This window comes from Strix uralensis, chromosome 5 (genome assembly GCF_047716275.1).
Source record: "Strix uralensis isolate ZFMK-TIS-50842 chromosome 5, bStrUra1, whole genome shotgun sequence".
Taxonomy (NCBI): Eukaryota; Metazoa; Chordata; class Aves; order Strigiformes; family Strigidae; genus Strix; species Strix uralensis.
The window spans coordinates 75,309,261-75,327,608 of NC_133976.1; the positions used below are offsets into that span (position 1 = coordinate 75,309,261).

The window sequence follows — 18,348 nt, forward strand, 5'->3', positions numbered from 1 at the left end:
AAAAAAATTCAGTGACACATTTAGTTCACTTAGCTTGCATGATGATAGGCAGAGTCATTATTGGAAGTAGTAGAACATGTAATTGTACACATGCTGCTCTCTTGTTCACAGAATCACCAAAATGGTGGTAGTGTTCATTAAAAGTATTTTAAAAAGAAGAACTGCTTGGAAATGATTCCCCCTGGAATGAGATTTTATTAAAAGACATTTTGATATAGAAAATGGTTTCAATTAAATTTTTCAATGGTAAACTTTAAACTAAAATATTGCTTCACAAAATTATTTTGCATGTTCATGCTTCCAAATGATTGCTTTACATGGATTTCATTTCCTTTTCTAAATCTGATTTCTTTGTTTATTTCAGAGTTTGATTAAATCTGTTTCTTTTCCTTTGTCTGTTCTTGCCATGGAATGCAAGAAGATGACTACTCTAGGTTTTTCTTTTATTCAGTTTTCCTTCTGATAGGATAACTCTGAAGATAAGCTGATTTTTAAAAAGTATTACTTAGTGGTTTGGGTTCTAGAGCAAAAAATAAAAAAAAAAGAGAGATTGGAAGTAAAGATAGTGTCTTGAAACTTGAGTACTGAATGTCAGCGTGAATTAGATTTTTTTTAATTTTGGAGAAAAAAAAAATAAAAACCTTCTGTTAAGCAGTTTCTGTAGAAAAGACACTCTTTTTTTCTGCCACCTGCAGCAGTACATGATCACCTTGTGCCAGGTTGTATTCAAGGAAAGGAATCCTTCCTATTTACCATTACAAAGTGTTGACAGTATGAGCTGAATACTTCATCTGGAGCTGGAGTATTATGGCTTTCTGCAACACCCTGTTCTTTGCCATGGAGAAGAAGTCAGGAGAAACATACATATAGGAGCAAGCCTAGAAGTTTTCTGAGCACAGCTTGCTTGAAAGGCTTCTTCCGTCTCCCATGTACACACACAGCCACCTTCAGAGCTGTTCTCAAAGAGACAGCTTAATGCTTCCCTCAGAATCAGGACAATATATAAGGAAACTTTTTGCCACTTGAAAATTGATGGCTTATAGCCAGCAAGTGTCCTTCCAGATTTCTCAGAATGAATGTAAGATAATAGAACTTCATCTGGAATTTTTCCCCACCTTTGTATTTTGGGAGAGTATTTTTAAATCCCCACAGATTCAGTCACAATTCAAATTTAGAAAGTCACTGTACTCTTCACTGCCCCCACAAGGAAGGCTTCTTTTGGATTTTAGTGTGAAATGATACACTGTAGATTTAGGTGTTACCAACAAAACGCAAGCTTGCTATTCCTAACTTATAGTAATTTCAACAAAAGTAGCTGACTGCATAGGAGATCATGAAGATTTCAAAAAATATAGGAAGGAAAATTAAGAAAACTGTTATACACCTCACTCCCCCATATCAGGGGAGAAAGCAGTTCACATCAGAGATAATGTTTAAAAAAACATATTCATGGCTCTGCCAAATGATATGTGCTCACCACACTGGAAGGTGTGACTCCAACTAGTTTACTTGCTTGTGGTCTGGGGCACACATCAGGGTAGAACTCAATGTAGATGGGGTTTTCCCAGTCCTGAGCAGGTTTTATAGGAGGTACACAGTTTTCAGTGCTGAAGCTAGTTCAAATCCTGCTCAGAATCTGTGATAACATCTTCCTCTGCTGATGTAGACCTATTCTTACCCAGCCTAGAACAAAAAGTAACAAAAGCAGATGTCTGGAGAGTGTTTAAGAGTAGGGTCAACATAGCGCTTAGGGATATGGTGTAGTTGGGAACTGTCAGTGTTAGGTCAATGGTTGGACTGGATGATCTTCAAGGTCTTTTCCAACCTAGATGATTCTGTGATCTGTGATTCTGTGTAGAAGAACTAGTGCAGATCCTGTCCACAGTTTCCTAGGAAGGAGCATAGAGCCTGGAACAAGCTGCATTTATCAAAAACATTTACTGGTTTTGCAGGAAGTCCATTGCACTTTAACTAGTAATGTGAATGTGATGCCCTGTGCTTGCATAATAGTTTATAAAATTCTGACACGTGGTAAAGTCTGCCTTGTGTCTTTATCTGACGTAAGAGGGAGAGAGGAGGGACAAGATCCACATCTCAGGGGAAGAATGTTGCTATGACAATTTACACCAGCTAAAAATACTCGTGAATGCTTAAAAGTCAAGCTAGTAAAAGCAGTATTTCCATTCTAGGGTAAAACTGAACAGTTTATGGGAAGTTCAGAAATTAGTAATTCTATGGAAGGTACTTTGGCCTTAAATTATGTCTATATTCAAAGAATTTAGTCTTTGCAGTGAACAGTAAACAGTTAAAAATTTAAGTTGTATAGAAAATATATAGGTTTTCTATGGTAAATTGCATGTTATTGCATTTGCAGGTTTTTTTGAGCATGAAGAATGCTGTCTGTGTGCTGATCACTCCCAGAGACCAGCAGTATAAAGATGCTGCTCACAAAAGATGGTCTTCCAGGGCTGCTGAAAGACATGATGTGATTTTCTCAAATAGACAAGCAAAGATTTGGCTGTGCAAATCATTATGTTATGTCCAAACAAGAAGTGTCCAGGAATAGTTTTCCAAATGTCTGTGTCAGTATTTTTACAGTACCATCATCTGCAGAGTGAGCTGGAGTTCTGGTTCCTAAATAATTTTTTCAGTTGAAAAGACAAATGAGGGTGTGGCAGGTCACGCATACACTTCCTTCTTGTCACAACATTTCTTGTACTTGGGTATCATATACTGATGGAGAAGGCAGAGTGGTTACTTTGCCTCTCTGATATAGGTAAAACCAAGTATTTTGAAAGGCTAAGAGCAGTATTACATGGCCCAAATACTAGCTCAGACCCCGTGCCTTAGCGTTTGCTGTGGCTGGACATAGGTTTTCAGCCCTCAGATGAATCACCATTTGAAAGGATCTGCCTATGTCTGCTGAATGCCAGAAGCCAGCAGTACCAGGTCAGGAAGCAATCCTCTAATTTGGGATCACTAACAGTGTTTACACTGTGAGACCCTGTAGTTCACTGCAGGCTCTAGATTTCCAAAGTCTTGCTGAGGACATACAGGACTTCCTACCACCTTTTCAAAACACAGCTCAAATCCCTAAGGCTACTTCACTGACCTTCATTCCCCTTATACCTGCATCCTCTAGTTTTATCAGCTAAACCAAGGCCATTTGAATCACACTGGCATTCAAGTCTTAAGGGTCACAGGAAGAGGGCATCAATTACAGGCAGGTCCCAGACCCTAGTGTGTGGCCTGACCCAGCTGCTTCTGTTACAGGTTTCTAAACCAGATAATCAAGACAGCGGAATCCTGTAAGTATGCCCAAGAAATTTTACCAAAGCTTTTTACCATTTTTGCACATTCTCTGAAATTCACACAAGAGGATGCAGTAACTGGAAGAAAATGAAACTTTTCATTTTTCTGGTGTTTGGGAGAAAGCATATGCTAAAGAAAATGGAGAGAATGGAAAATAAGGGAGTCGAACGGCCCAATTGTTTTACTCACTGGCAGAACTGCTAGGCAAAATTCCTAGGAATCTTTGAGGAAAGACAGATTATTATAATATTAATAAAGGTGGAAGGATCCATGAAGCACTGTAACCAGAGTAGTCCCTTTATTTTTATCCAGGTCAACAGTCAGATATTTGACTTTGACTTCCTTTTCTTCTGTCTCATTCAGATTATGGTGGATAAAACTCAGTTTGCAGTAACCTTCTTTTACTTAGTACATCCAGCCTTTCAAATTATTGCATAGGTGTAAAAATTGGCAGAAGCAAAATTCTTTTTCTTGAAATACTGTGTATTTGTCAGCAAACAATTTGAAAATAAGTTCACAGTCCTTGCACTTCTGTTTTGTTGAATCAGAATGAAATCTGATTTTGTATAATTTTTATATTCTTGATTTTATCTAAAAATAAGCAAATACCTCAGGAAAATGAAAGCCTCAGTGCTTTCCTTACTTTCTTTGTTAAGAGGTATGTTATCAGTTCTATAAAAGTGGATAACTTATTTCTTTCAGCTTGAATTTTCTTATGCATTTATTACTGAGGGGAGTGCTGTCCTTAATTGTGTGTTAAAACCCACCCTGGTACATTATCTTGTTCTTACACATTATTTTTCTTCATGTGTTGTAAGGTCTACAAGCACTTGTCATGGCTGGCTGTTCCCCTGGGGCAGAGCTCTGGTTATGCACACATGTATGCTTGCCACCGAGGTCAGGTATGCAGAGATAGCGTTGCAGTGCTGAGTCCCCAGGTCTTCCGTGCTGTTGATGTATCCTGATCTTTTCACAAACCCTTCCTGCACACTGCAAAGTCCCTGATGCGTTTTTCTGTAGCTCATGATCCTGTCCATAGATGCTTCCTTTACAGTCACTCACCTGGCAGGGTTTATAATTCCCTAAGGATGAATTGCAAGAGGGTGCTTAGTGCTGTCAGCACGTGGATCATCTAGTTGCCAAGCTGAAGGATGGATGTTCTAACACAGTTTGGGACATAATCCTAATCCAGTAGCTTCTGCAGAGTAGGATCAAAGAAATACATATATTGTTCCAGGTCTGCAAAAAAACAAGGGAGATTGGAGAAGAAAATGAGAGAAATTAATTAATGAAGCTAGACATCTTTATTAGAGATACACAGCAAAGCAGTAGATAACTCTTACAGAAGCCTGTCACCATGACAAAATCAATTATCTTTACCATCTGTTGGGGTGACTGGATGAGGACATACCAGTGCAGGCACAATGCAACCTGCTCTTATTGCAGCCCATTTGATTTCCACCTCTGTATCCATGACACTCATCCCAGGAGCATGAAAGCTGTACTTTTGTTTTGTTTTGTTTTATTAACTTAGTAAGATGCTTTGAAGATGGTAAGATATAATTATCACTTTTTCTGCCAAGTATGTTCCTAGGTGAAAATGTAATATGTGTATGATTAATCCAAGATGGTAACGGGTAGCAGTCTCATAACATGCTAATGGCTTGGAAGTCACAAGTTACAAAAACATCTTTAGTTTACAGCTTAAAACATAGCTTATAGAGCCAAGTGCACTGATAAAAATGCAAACGTGAAAGTATTCTGATGAAGTTATGGAAATTGTACGCATATGCATGTATAACAGCATACTGCACAATATGGTGAAAAGGATTAAATGCTTTTGGCGAAACTGGGCTACATTACCATCTTTTGCAATAAATATTTTTAAGGTTGCCTATACCTGAAAGCACTGCTTCCACCTCTCCCTCTTGCCTTCAGTCACTTCCTTCCCATGCATTTTTGTCTGTGCAGTGCTCCATGATGAAACACTGCTGAAAAGCTGGCCATATTTGTACTGCAAAGTTACATCCTCACAACTTTACCAGCAGCCCTGACAGGGCCTGCAACAAGGTGAAAATTCCTGAACTTGACTGCTGACAGTGTGATTTTACTGACCAGAGCAAAGTGGCAAGGCACATCTGGAGAGGTGCTGGACAGCTAGGATTTCAAACTGGTGCTTGTTGTCTTTGGATCTAAGCTAAGAACAGTTATCAATGTACAAATGTATCTGGGTTTCTCTGAGAGGTCAATAAATAGAATTGTACTTCACCATGGGTTTGCTGGCTGTGAGCAAAATCAAGGAAGTGGAGACAGCCAGTGAAGTGTATATATTCACACCCTCTTGCACTGACCTCAGACTTTACCCCAGCTGTGCATAATTTCTGCTTGATGCAGCAAACTATTTTTCATACTATTATGCTATGTTACCCCTTAACTCCAATCCTGCAAATAGTTAATTATATGAAAAGGCCTATTAACTTCAGCAAGAGGACTACTCATGCACAGAAATCTGTGTAGTGCTGGTCCAGGTGCTAATAAAGGAAAGATGATCATGTTATTTTGAAGGGCCAAGACTATCTAAGGTCTCCATATAAGTTTAGATTAATTCTCCTAGGGAAACGAACTAGGAATTTCAATTTCTGTGTTAGTGATAAGTCTCCCACCTTTGTTCTCCATCATTTTTATTAATTGGCTGCAACAGAGTGGAATCTCTGTGGTTTTGCTTCTATACAGAGTGGGATTTTATTTTCTCAGTGTGTAAGGACTCCTGTTTTCAATGAAATCTTCTGTCTTTTCTTTTTTTCCCCATCATGCTTTTGCTTATTCACAAGGGTTGTATGTTTTAATGAAAATTATTTTTTCTTCTGTCTCAGCCTGTCAGAAAAGTTTAGTAGACCTTGTGCCTTGTGACAAATGCATTTAGCAGGTGGATGGAGCATATGTGCAGTGTGCTCTCTTTGGAGTTGCTGTCTCTGTAAATTACCAGATGCAGACCAAAAACATCTGGCATTCCCTTGAGGGGAAAGGTGAGCTTACATTGATTAATGCTGGCGAATCCTAGCAGGGCTCCATGTTTGGCTTCATCAGAAAAAGGAGTTAGGGAAGAACAGCATGGAGCACGTCTGCACCATGTGTGCTGAGATGTATGAACCAGTCTCATCTCAGGGCAAGGAGGCAACAGCCCCCTCATTCCCATTCAACATCTCCCCTGCCTGGATACACCACTGTCTTCCTTGTGGCATGGCATCATTCCAGGTTTCCATCCTACGTGCATGGTAGGAGAGAATCATACTGTGCCCACTGGGACCTTCTTTGCATCTAGGAAGTGCAAGGTCATGATGCAAAGGGTAGGCTCTTTTGAACATGTGTCTGTGGGCCAGGCACAACACAGCCATAAACTCGTGCTCAAAATGTAACTCAGGACTTGGACTGTTCCCCTTTGGCTGTCATCTGGAATCACTGTGGCTAAGTTCTTGGGAACAGTTGGGCAGCACTGGAAAATACTGAAATCTTGAAAATAGTTTTGGGATGAGAATCTCCTTTGGAAACCAGCTCTTGTATGTCAGAATAGACTCTCTCTTTCAGAAAATGCTACAGAATGTCTGCTCTCACTCCAAAGAGGGGCAGCTCTTGGGTCCAGCAAGTTTATGGGAAGGCTAAAGGTTACATGTAAAAATGCTCTGGCAAGTTTCAGAAAAGCTGCTTCCTGAAATTGTCCAACTGAATGGAATAAGAATTTGGCCTCTACTGAGTGTGCGTACACAAAGGACCCCCAAATTGAATAGTAAATCAGAGCAGGGACAAACACATTGGCTTCCTTGGAGGGGAGAAAGGAGGTCCCATTGCATGGTGATCTGCTGTGTGATGACCCTCACAACACTGCCACAGCCCCTAGCCAGTAGAGGAAGATGCTGTAAGCAGAGGAAAAGGCTCTGGCAGTAAGAAATGACAGGCCATGCGAATTACATTAAAATGTACAAAATCCATTGCATTGAGATTTTCCCTGTAATTGCTCTGCTGTGTGAAGCTAATTGCAAAGATCAATAGACAAAAAATTAGTTACTGTTAAAAGCACACAGATCTCTAAGCTACTGAGTTTCTTTAACACATCTGGGCTTCCATAAAAACTTAAACATGTAGTTGATCTGAAGAATTTAATCCAGTGTGCTTATTTCTAAGAAGTTACTGCCTTTTTAAGTGAATAACTTTGCTCAGCCTTTTAGTTTGTTCCTTATAAGGCTGTCTGAGAGATGCTGGAAGCAGAGAAATTTCAGTGCTCCCAGATTACTGCTCTATTTTAGAGGGTGGCATGGCCCAGTGGGCTGGAATGCAAGAGATGGATTCTCCACCAGGTAACCTTGAGTGGCTGGTTTCACACCTATGAGCTTCAGCTCACTGCGTAGCTGAAAAAGGAAAGGGTAAGGAGAGCTGATGGCATCTCCTCTTTGCAACTGTTTGAGACACGAGCAAAAAGCTCTGTGAAAGAAGCAAGAGTGACCTGCAGCTACACCTGCTGAAGAAGCCTATTTTGATACATGATTCAGTTCTCCCCTCTCACTGTCCTTCTGTAACTAAAAGCACGTCTTTAATCTGAACACATTCTTTCTGATCCGTCTGTTCAACCTGTTTTTCAAGGTTAATGGTTAAATGGCCAAAAATATAAATAAGGATATACATAGGGTTTTCTGGAACAACGGTGTAAAATTTTACTTCCTCTATAATGCCACCTCTTCTTCATCCATCATAGAGTGCAAGGATTCCTCCTCCTGTGGATTACAGTTGTTACAGAAGAAAAGCATTTACTGAACACTGTCAGTCTGACCTTTCACAACAGCTATTTGAAGACAGAAGCAGAAAGTCTGAGTTGTACCTCAGCTGCAGAAGCCATGAAGAGGTAGTCAGTGAAACTGTATTAGAGTGAAAGTCCATTTCAGCATAAATGTAAAATGTTAAAGAATGTATGCTTCTGTGGCAACTGAGGCACGGACTCTCCATGAAGTCCAGAAGGAAAAAGATTTTATTGTTACAATGTGTGGTGGTTTAGTCCCTGCCGGGGTCTGAGACCACGCAGCCGCTGCCCCTCCCCCACAAAGGGAGTGAAATACAAAGCCCCGAGACTGAGATAAGGAGAGGTTTAATACAGCAGTGCAATAGCAACACAACAAACAACAACAATAACAATAATAGTAATAACAATGAACAGGGCAAAATATCTACCAATGTAGCAGTGAGAGAAAACCCAGCTGCGCCAACCCCACGCGATCACCGATTCTTCCCGTGTTTGCGCCAGGATGTGATGTCAGCATGATATATGAATAACCCGGCTAGAGCTTCCCCCCACTGCTGGGGGAACTTAACCCTATCCTGGTTAAACCAGGACATAATCCACCCCTTTATTCTATACCATGCGCGTCACATCCAGCTGCCATTTAGCAATTAGCATTAACAAAGAAAAATTAACAAAAGCACAGTGTAACTCACGGTGTGTTTTCACCCACAATCAAATCCCCTTGTGGTACGCATCGGACCTCTCCATCCTTCTGCATCACCCACCAGGTGCACCCAGGTCCTTGAGTAAAAACAATCCCGTGGATGGGTTTGCCTTTGCCCGGCGCAGGACTAACCCAGACCATTTTTCCCAGCAGATCCCTCATGCACACCACAGGGACTCTATCCCCGTCCACAACACGTGGAAGTTTTGACTGAGCCGGGCCAGCTCGATTGGCAGATCCTCTTGTGTTCACTAACCAAGTGGCCTTTGTCAGATGTGTGTCTCAGTGTTTGAAGGTTCCACCCCCCATTGCTCTCAATGTAGTTTTTAACAGTCCATTGTAGCGCTCGATCTTCCCAGAGGCTGGTGCATGGTAGGGGATGTGGTAGACCCACTCGATGCCGTGTTCTTCTGCCCAGGCATCTATGAGGTTATTTCGGAAATGAGTCCCATTGTCCGACTCAATCCTCTCTGGGGTGCCGTGTTGCCACAGGACTCGCTCTTCAAGGCCCAGGATGGTATTCCAGGCGGTGGTGTGGGACACTGGATAAGTTTCGAGCCACCCAGTGGTTGCTTCCACCATTGTGAGCACGTGGCGCTTGCCTCGGCGGGTCTGTGGCAGTGTGATGTAGTCGATCTGCCAGGCCTCTCCATACTTATATTTCATCCATCGATCTTCATTCCGCTGGGGCTTCACCCGTTTGGCTTGTTTGATTGCAGCACATGTCTCACATCCGTGGATGATCTCTGCGATGGTGTCAATGGTGAGGTCCACCCCTCGATCTCGAGCCCACCTGTATGTTGCATCTCTGCCTTGGTGGCCCGAGGTCTCATGGGCCCACCGGGCTATGAACAGTTCACCTTTACGCTGCCAGTCCAAGTCCACCTGAGCCACTTCGATCTTAGCAGCCTGGTCCGCCTGCTGGTTGTGTTGATGTTCATCAGTGGCCCGACTCTTGGGTATATGGGCATCCACATGGCACACCTTCACAACGAGGTTCTCCACCCAGGCTGCAATGTCCTGCCATACTTCAGTGGCCCAGATGGGTCTGCCCTTGCGTTGCCAGTTGTTCTGTTTCCATTGCTGCAGCCACATCCACAAGGCACTTGCCATCACCCACGAGTCAGTGTAGATATAGAGCCTTGGCCACTTTTCTCGCTCAGCAATCTCCAAAGCCAATTGGGTGGCTTTCACCTCTGCAAACTGGCTCAATTCACCTTGTCCCTCAACAGCTTCAGTGGTTTCTTGTGTGGGATGCCACACTGCAGCCTTCCATCGTCGATGTTTTCCCACAATGTGACAGTGTTCACCCATCAGTGAACAGGGCATATCTTTTCTGCTCCTCTGGCAGCTCGTTACATGGTGGGGCCTCCTCAGCACGTTTCACCTCTTGTTCTGGTGACATCCCAGCATCTTTGCTCTCTGGCCAGTTCATGATCATTTCTACTAATCCTGGGGGGTTGAGGTTCCCTATTCGAGCCCGTTGTGTTATCAACGCAACCCATTTACTCCACGTGGCATCTGTTGCATGATGTGTGGAGGGAGCCTTTCCTTTGAACATCCATCCCAGCTCCGGCAGTCGGGGTGCCAGGAGGAGCTGTGTCTCAGTGCCGACCACTTCTGAGGCAGCTCGAATTCCTTTGTATGCTGCCAGTATCTCCTTCTCAGTCAGGGTATAGTTAGCTTCAGAGCCTTTGTATCCCCGGCTCCAAAAGCCTAGAGGTTGGCCTCGGGATTCCCCATCTGCTCTCTGCCAAAGGCTCCAGGAAGGACCATTCTCCCCGGCTGCGGTGTAGAGCACGTTCTTAATCTCCTGCCCTGCCCGGACTGGCCCGAGGGCCACTGCCTGGGTAATCTCCTGCTTAATTTGTTCAAAGGCTTGTTGTTGCTCAGGGCCCCATTTAAAATCGTTCTTCTTGTGGGTTACATGGTAGAGAGGGCTCACAATCAGGCTGTAGTTTGGGATGTGCATCCTCCAGAACCCCACAGCACCCAGGAAAGATTGAGTCTCCTTTTTAGTGGTTGGTGGGGCCATGGCTGTTACCTTGTTTATCACCTCCATTGGGATGTGGCGACGCCCATCTTGCCATTTTATTCCTAGGAACTGAATCTCCCTTCCAGGCCCCTTAACTTTCTGTTGCTTGATGGCAAAACCAGCCTTCAGGAGGATTTCAATTATCTTCTTTCCTTTCTCAAAGACTTCCTCAGCTGTGTCCCCCCATACAATGATATCATCAATGAACTGCAGGTGTTCTGGAGCCCCACCTTTCTGCAGTGCAGTATGGACCAGTCTATGGCAAATGGTGGAGCTGTGTTTCCACCCCTGGGGCAGTCGATTCCAGGTGTACTGGATACCCCTCCAAGTGAATGCAAACTGTGGCCTGCACTCTGGTGCTATTGGAATGGAGAAAAACGCGTTAGCGATGTCAGTTGTGGTGTACCACTTGGCTGCCTTCGACTCCAGCTCATACTGGAGCTCTAGCATGTCCGGCACTGCAGCACTCATCGCTGGCGTAACTTCATTCAGGCCACGGTAGTCCACAGTCAGTCTCCATTCGCCGTTAGGTTTTCTCACTGGCCATATAGGGCTGTTGAAAGGTGAATGAGTCTTGCTGATCACCTTCTGGCATTCTAGTCGACAGATCAGCTGATGGATGGGGACCAGGGAATCTCGGTTAGTGCGGTACTGCCGCTTGTGCACCGCCTTGGTGGCAATTGGCACTCGCTGCTCTTCAACCTTAAGCAACCCCAGCACTGAGGGGTCCTCTGAGAGGCCGGGTAAGGTGGACAATTGCTCAACCTCCTCCAGGGCAGCTATACCAAAGGCCCACCGGTACCCTTTTGGGTCTTTAAAGTACCCTCTCCTGAGGTAGTCTATCCCTAGGATGCACGGGGCATCTGGGCCAGTCACAATGGGGTGCTTATGCCAGTCCTTCCCAGTTAAGCTTACTTCAGCCTCTAATAGGGTCAGCTGTTGGGACCCCCCTGTCACTCCGGAGATGCAGATGGATTCAACCCCACTGTGGCTCGACGGCATCAGGGTGCACTGTGCGCCAGTATCTACTAAGGCCTTATATTCTTGTGGTTCTGATGTGCCAGGCCATCGGATCCACACCTTCCAGTAAATCCGATTATCCCTTTCCTCCACCTGGCTGGACGCAGGGCCCCTCTAATCCTGCTCACCATCACTCACTTGATCTAAGAGTGACTCCTGCAAGAATGACTTCCTGGTCCCCTCAAGAGGGTCAAGCATACTGTTGGCCATTCTATTCTGTCTGGGGGATTTCCGACTGGACACTGGAGCTGCATCTCTCTTGGAAGACTCCCCTTTCATGGTGGTCTTCCCTTTCAGTTGCTGTACTTGTGCAGCTAGGGCGGAAGTGGGCTGTCCATGCCACCTTCTCATGTTTTCCCCATGGTCGCGGAGGAAGAACCACAGGGTGCCCCGTGGTGTGTGTCTTGCACTGCCCTTCTCTTGGGTGGGGAAGCGCCTGCTTCTAATAGCTGAGACATTGGCCCGTGCAGGTGGAACATAGGACATGTCCTGTTCCACTTTCTGGAGCCTCTGAGACAGTTCCTCTACAGTTGAAACCAAAGCATGTTGGGAGGAAGGGAGACTTCCCTCATATTGCCGGAGCTGGATAATCACTTTGTCCACTGTCTGAGTCTGGGTGTCTCGCCACCAGGATGCTACTGCTAATGCTTTGGAATGTCCCTCTGGTCCACTTTGCAGGAACTTCCGCCACATCAGCTGTGTGCAAGGGGCCTGATCTGGATCCATTGGTGACTGCTCATCATTCAGATCACCATAGATCATGTCAAACACAGCCACTTCCCTGAGGTTTTGGATGCCTTTCTCCATGTCGGTCCACTTGCCCAACCGACATAGAGCATCATCCTTGTAGGGGTACCTCTCCCTCACACCGAGCAGGAGTCGCCTCCAAAGGCTGAGGGTTTGAGCCTGTTTCCCTATTGCCTTGTGTGATGGTTTAGCCCCTGCCGGGGTCTGAGACCACGCGGCCGCTGCCCCTCCCCCACAAAGGGAGTGAAATACAAAGCCCCAAGACTGAAATAAGGAAGGGTTTAATACAACAATGCAATAGCAACACAACCAACAACAACAATAACAATAACAGTAATAGTGATGGCAATTAACAGAGCAAAATAGCTACCAAATACAGCAGTGGGAAGCACGATGTACAAAACCACGAGTGCACTGCCTCCGAGTGCACCGCCGTCCGCATGGTATCTGAATAACCCGGCTAGAGCTCCCCCCCCACTGCTGGGGAAACTTAACCCTATCCTGGTTAAACCAGGACACCTTGTCAATACCAGCCTGCTTGGCTAAAGGTCCCAGCTGCTTGGCCTCTCTCCCCTCCAATTCCAAACCAGCAGCTCCACTATCCCAGCATTGGAGCAGCCAGGTGCAAATTTGCTCGCCTGGAATGCAGCTAAAATCCTTCCGCATATCTCGCAATTCACTGAGGGATAGAGATCAGATGGTTACCTCTGGCTCTTCCTCCTGCTCTCGTGATGGGCCTGGTTCATTATCACCCTGTACATTGCGAGGGGATTTTTTGGTATATTTGGTTTTCCGTATCGGGGCGACTGATATTGGCACTGCTTGTCCCTCTGGCCCAGCTGCTGTGCTGGTGGAGGCGACTGGTACTGGCACTGCCTGTCCCCCTGGCCCAGCTGCTGTGCTGGTGGAGGCGACTGGTACTGGCACTGCCTGTCCCCCTGGCCCAGCTGCTGCACCAGTAGGTTCACTTTCAGATTCTGCAGCCCCTTCTCCCCCTTGACGGCAGTGAACAGTGTTAAAAATGACACGGTAAGCACGCGGCTGAGGGAACTGGGGGGGTTTAGTCTGGAGAAGAGGAGGCTGAGGGGAGACCTCATTGCCCTCTACAACTCCCTGACAGGAGGGTGCAGAGAGGGGGGATGAGTCTCTTGACCCAAGGAACCAGCGCCAGGACAAGAGGGAATGGCCTCAAGCTGCGCCAGGGCAGGGTTAGACTGGCTCTTAGGAAGTATTTCTTTGCAGAAGGGGTTGTTGGGTGTTGGAATGGGCTTTTATTAGCTTCAGCCACTCTCTCAAAAGTCAGTAAGACCAGGGGCTGATATGCAGTAGGACCACAACAAACACGAGCCACCAGAGCTGCCACTGTCAGTGCCCAGGTGTAGCGTCACCCGGACTGAAGCCAGGCCTGGGGGATTGGTGTCCAGAAAGAATCAGAAGTTCCAGTTGCTTCACAAGGACCAGTCTGTCCCTGTGGCTGAGAGATGAGAGCTCTGATCATGGAGGAAATTCTGAATAAGAGAAAGATTAATTATTTACCATTGACACACAGTGCTGGTTCTTGGTGCTGTAGTTGAGAAGATGCTACAGCAACGCTGTACAGCTGAAATGAAGGGCATGTGGCTGCACATGTAGTCAGGCAAGCCGCAGTATAGTAACTTTTTCCTACCACATAGCCCATGGTGTTTTTCAGTAATTATTCAAATATTCTTGCAGGGAACGCTTGAGGATCAAATCATCAGCACTAACCTGCTGCTGGAGGCCTTCAGCAATGCCAAGACTGTGAGAAATGACAGTTCTTTGCACTTCCTGAGTCATCGTGTTCTCTCTGCCCTTGTGCATTTCTAATCCTGTTTGCCTGCTTGTTACTTGCACCTGGGAGACACTGGGCTGGGAGAAATGGTTTTGGTGACAAATTTCTTGGTTGGTTGTTAGATGCTGATGTGTTTACAGCTGTTTCATGCTCATAGCTGCGTGGGCTGCAACAAACAGTTCCCCTTTTTCTATCTTTGAATATCTAAGGTAATTCAGACTGATTTGGAGATGCTGTCACTGAAATTCAAGAGAAAAAAACACTGGCATGTGACCCTGAGAATGCTGCACTGACCACTACCTTTTGTCTGCTTGCCAGGGTCAATTCATTCGTATTCATTTTGGTACCTCTGGAAAACTGGCCTCTGGTGGCATTGAGACCTGTGAGTAAATGAGGGGGGCTCACTGCTTTACTATAAAGTGAAGAAGAGCTTGAAAACTTGAGGTGTGCACAGATATTACAGGCTTGTTGGGGTTACCAAACGATGGGGTTACCAAAGCTGAACGCAGCACTTCTATCTTTGTGCAATGGGGTCACACTAGGGATTACTGCACCTCCCATTTATCTTCCCTGGGTAAGTTCTAATGCAAGTTGTGTGCAGGTGAGGTGTGGTGGTGGCGAATTTACTCTGCCTTACACCTTGCTGTTCCAACTTACATGGGCCAGATCCTGTGACCAATCTTCACTAGAATTCAGGTGAGCAGTTCCCTGGGTGCAGGCTGGCTAGATATCCTGATCTACAAATGATCTGGCTGACCTCTTCATCATAGAGGCAGCATTTCTTCCCTGTTTGCAGTATAGCCCCTCCAGTCTTTCCCCCTTCCCACTGCCCTGGCATACCCTACCCCTGCCCCGCACGTGTCCCAGACCCTTTTGCCACACCCTCAGCTACTGCCCTCATCCTCACCCCGCTCTGCTCGTCCCTCCCAACTATCACAGAACGTCTCCCAAGGTGGAGCTCCTACTCTCACCCTCCCACTATGTGCCCTCCTGACGTTTACCACCTCCCTCTTCCCTTCCCAGAGACACTGCTGTGTGTCAGGGGACTGCAGGGCTCTACGAGGGCACAGACAGGTTTATTTTCAATATACGGAGGGCTTCCTCTCCTGCACGCTGCACAACCCCCCTGCACATCTGCACACCTTCACTTCTCTTACTCTGCCATAGGATTCAGGACTGAAAAGGAGTTCTGTGAATTTTGGCCTTAATTAGATGGAGGTAAACACACGTGTTTGTATTACTTCTGTGCACCAGCACACAACTCCAGTGGGTGTGAAGGGCATTCAGGATGGATTTTAGTATATGTCATGTATGAGTCTTACCTAAAAGTATCTTTTGTAAAAGCTGTTTCTTTGGATGCACTTGTTCCTTGTCTGCCAGTTCTGAATGTTCAGCTCCCAGTTCACAGCATATTAAACTGGTAGGACTGAGAACCTGGCCGGGACCTTCTGCTCACCCAGTGGAAGGCAGATGAATGGCTTTACTCTGTCTTTTTGGGGATGCAAAAGGAAAAAGAGCCTGGGAAACCTTGCTGAGCTGTTGTTCCATTTTCACTGCCAGCATCTGGCTCTCGCTCCTTCGTTTGCCTTTCAGAGATGCTCCTCATCACAACCAACCTGTACAACCGCCTCTTCATCAGCCAAAGGGAGATTTCTGTGGCCAGCATTGATGACCAGGAGGAACTTGTTGCCGCAGACGTGAGTACATTCTGCAAGGAGAGACTTCCGCCATCACCACTGTTACAATCAGCTGATCTATCCGCTGTGCAGGCAGCCGTTGACATTTTGGGCTTCAGCCCCAGTGAGAGAATGGGGATTTCCAACCTGACAGGGGCAATCCTGCACTATGGGAACATGAAGTTTGGGCAGAACCAGACGGCATGGAAGGTAATACCTTAATGACTCGGAGAGACGTATTTCCCACTGTTTCCATACCATTTTTCACGAGAAATACAAGGAGTCTTCCAGGAAAGGAGCAGTTGTTCCTTGATGAACATAAAAATGAGCTTCAACCTTCAACTTACCACCTTCTGTCGAGTCACTTTCTGCATCCCTTTTTTTCCTGATGGCTCTGCTGAAGGACCTTGTCTCTGGGACACGTTACTGCAGTGTTCACCAGTTTCTGGTAACACACTGAGAATTGTTCTGCTTGTGTGACATTGTGGAGAAGTGGCTCGAAGGGAAAAACACTCTGTTGTCCCATCACCAATGCACTCACTGGTTTTACCATACCTGCTGGGGCTGCTGTAGCCACTCCAATCATGAGGACCAGCCCCACAAGGCTGTTTGGAAGAGTAAATAACATTTTTCAAGCTTTTGTGCACAGTGTAAAGCCAAACAGTTTGCCAGGTTTCAGAGTGAGCTCTGGCTGGCTCCAACACATTCTGTCTGTCCCAGCTAAGAAGAAAGTCTTTCAGCTTTTTTTTGGTTTGTTTTACAGAGGCTGACAAAGCAGCGTACCTGATGGGCCTGAACTCAGCAGACTTGCTGAAAGCTTTGTGCTATCCCCGGGTGAAAGTGGGAAATGAATATGTCATGAAGGGCCAAGCAGTGGATCAGGTGAGCGTTAGGGAGCAGCAGGGACCCTCCTCTCCCTAAGGGACAGGAGTGGGTGCAGGTCTCAGCTGAGGAGAGTCAGGACCATTCAGGCCTGTTAGTGCATTTCGTGGGCTGACAGCATCTGTACATGGTGGAGGGGTGTTTTATTCTGGTGATGTGCCCTGACCCAGCTCTGTGAACCATCTCCCTGCAGGTGCCCCAGGCAGCGAACGCCATTTCCAAGTCAGTCTATGAAAAACTCTTCTTGTGGGTGGTGATGTGCCTCATAGCTCTTATGATTAGCTGCTAACCACTAAGGACACAGTTTCATTTTAAGACAGGAGTAAAGTTTATCAGTTGTATCCATTGTTAGTAGCTATTTACTTTGCTGATGCCTATACAGGACTGTAGAATATTCACTAGAACAGTAAGGAAAAACTTCTGAATTTTTATTTTTAATCAGAGCCAAATCATATTGAAAGTATTTGCATTATGTCTTGAAGTAATAGAGCGATTGCAAATGATCTCTTTTTTCCAGGAAAATCTAAATAAGCTGATGTCCAACTTGCGAACAACTCATCCTCATGTTGTGTGTTGTATCATTCCCAGTGAAACAAAGACCCCAGGTCGTTCATAAAACATAGATTAGAAGTTGGCAGAAAGACCAATTGTCCAGTGCTAGAAAAATCAGTATATCCCCATGTTGCTCTGTAATAGGCCTGATGGATCACAAGCTTGTTCTGCACCAGCTGAGATGTAACGGTGTTCTGGAAGGCATTGGAGTCTGCAGGAAAGGATTTCCTAACAAGATACTGTACGGGGATTTAAACAAAGGTTTGTAATAACATTCTTGTGTTTGCATCGAGTCCAATTCGAGAGAAGGGTCTTGCTAAACAAGTCAATGATACAGTTCTTAGGAAAAGAGTGTTTTCATCTTTAACAACTTTGGAAAGCATGAAGACCTATCTAAGAGTAGGGTCTGTGTGGGCAGTGCCCACCCAAATGCCTTCCTGAATACTGTATACTCCCTCCCGCAGCAGCCGCTCCCCAGGAGCTTCTCCAGCCCCTGTCCTGCCCCCCCCGGGGCTGCAGCTCTTCCCGAGGCGCTGCCCCCCGCCGCCTCCTCAGCCCGCGGCTGTGTGTGTGGGGTGGTGTCTGTCTCTTGAAGAGCCGCGCGCGGGCGGGCGGGCAGCGCGCGCCGCGCAGCGGGTGCGGAGAGGCGGCGGTTGGGCCGTTGGGCGCCCGGCGGCGGAGAGGTGGGGGCTCCCCGGGGCGGCGGCGGCGGGCGAGACTCGCTACCTGCGGGGCTCTTTTGCAGCGCCGGAGCCTTGTTCCGAGCAGCCGGGCGAGGCGGAGCAGCGCGGAGCCGGCCGGGCGGGCCGAGAGGGGCCCCGG

At 46.1% G+C, this 18,348-nt stretch overlaps 1 protein-coding gene across 1 annotated transcript; it reads left to right on the plus strand.

Moving 5' to 3' along the window:
* The first annotated feature begins 3,244 nt into the window (after positions 1–3,244).
* Positions 3,245–17,263, plus strand: LOC141944160 (myosin-3-like). The gene is given in 7 exon segments (XM_074870264.1): positions 3,245–3,308; positions 14,735–14,798; positions 16,010–16,113; positions 16,186–16,276; positions 16,279–16,302; positions 16,856–16,974; positions 17,168–17,263. Coding segments are annotated over 5 exon segments (432 nt in total). The 5' UTR covers positions 3,245–3,308; positions 14,735–14,798; positions 16,010–16,011.
* The last annotated feature ends 1,085 nt before the right edge of the window (positions 17,264–18,348 follow it).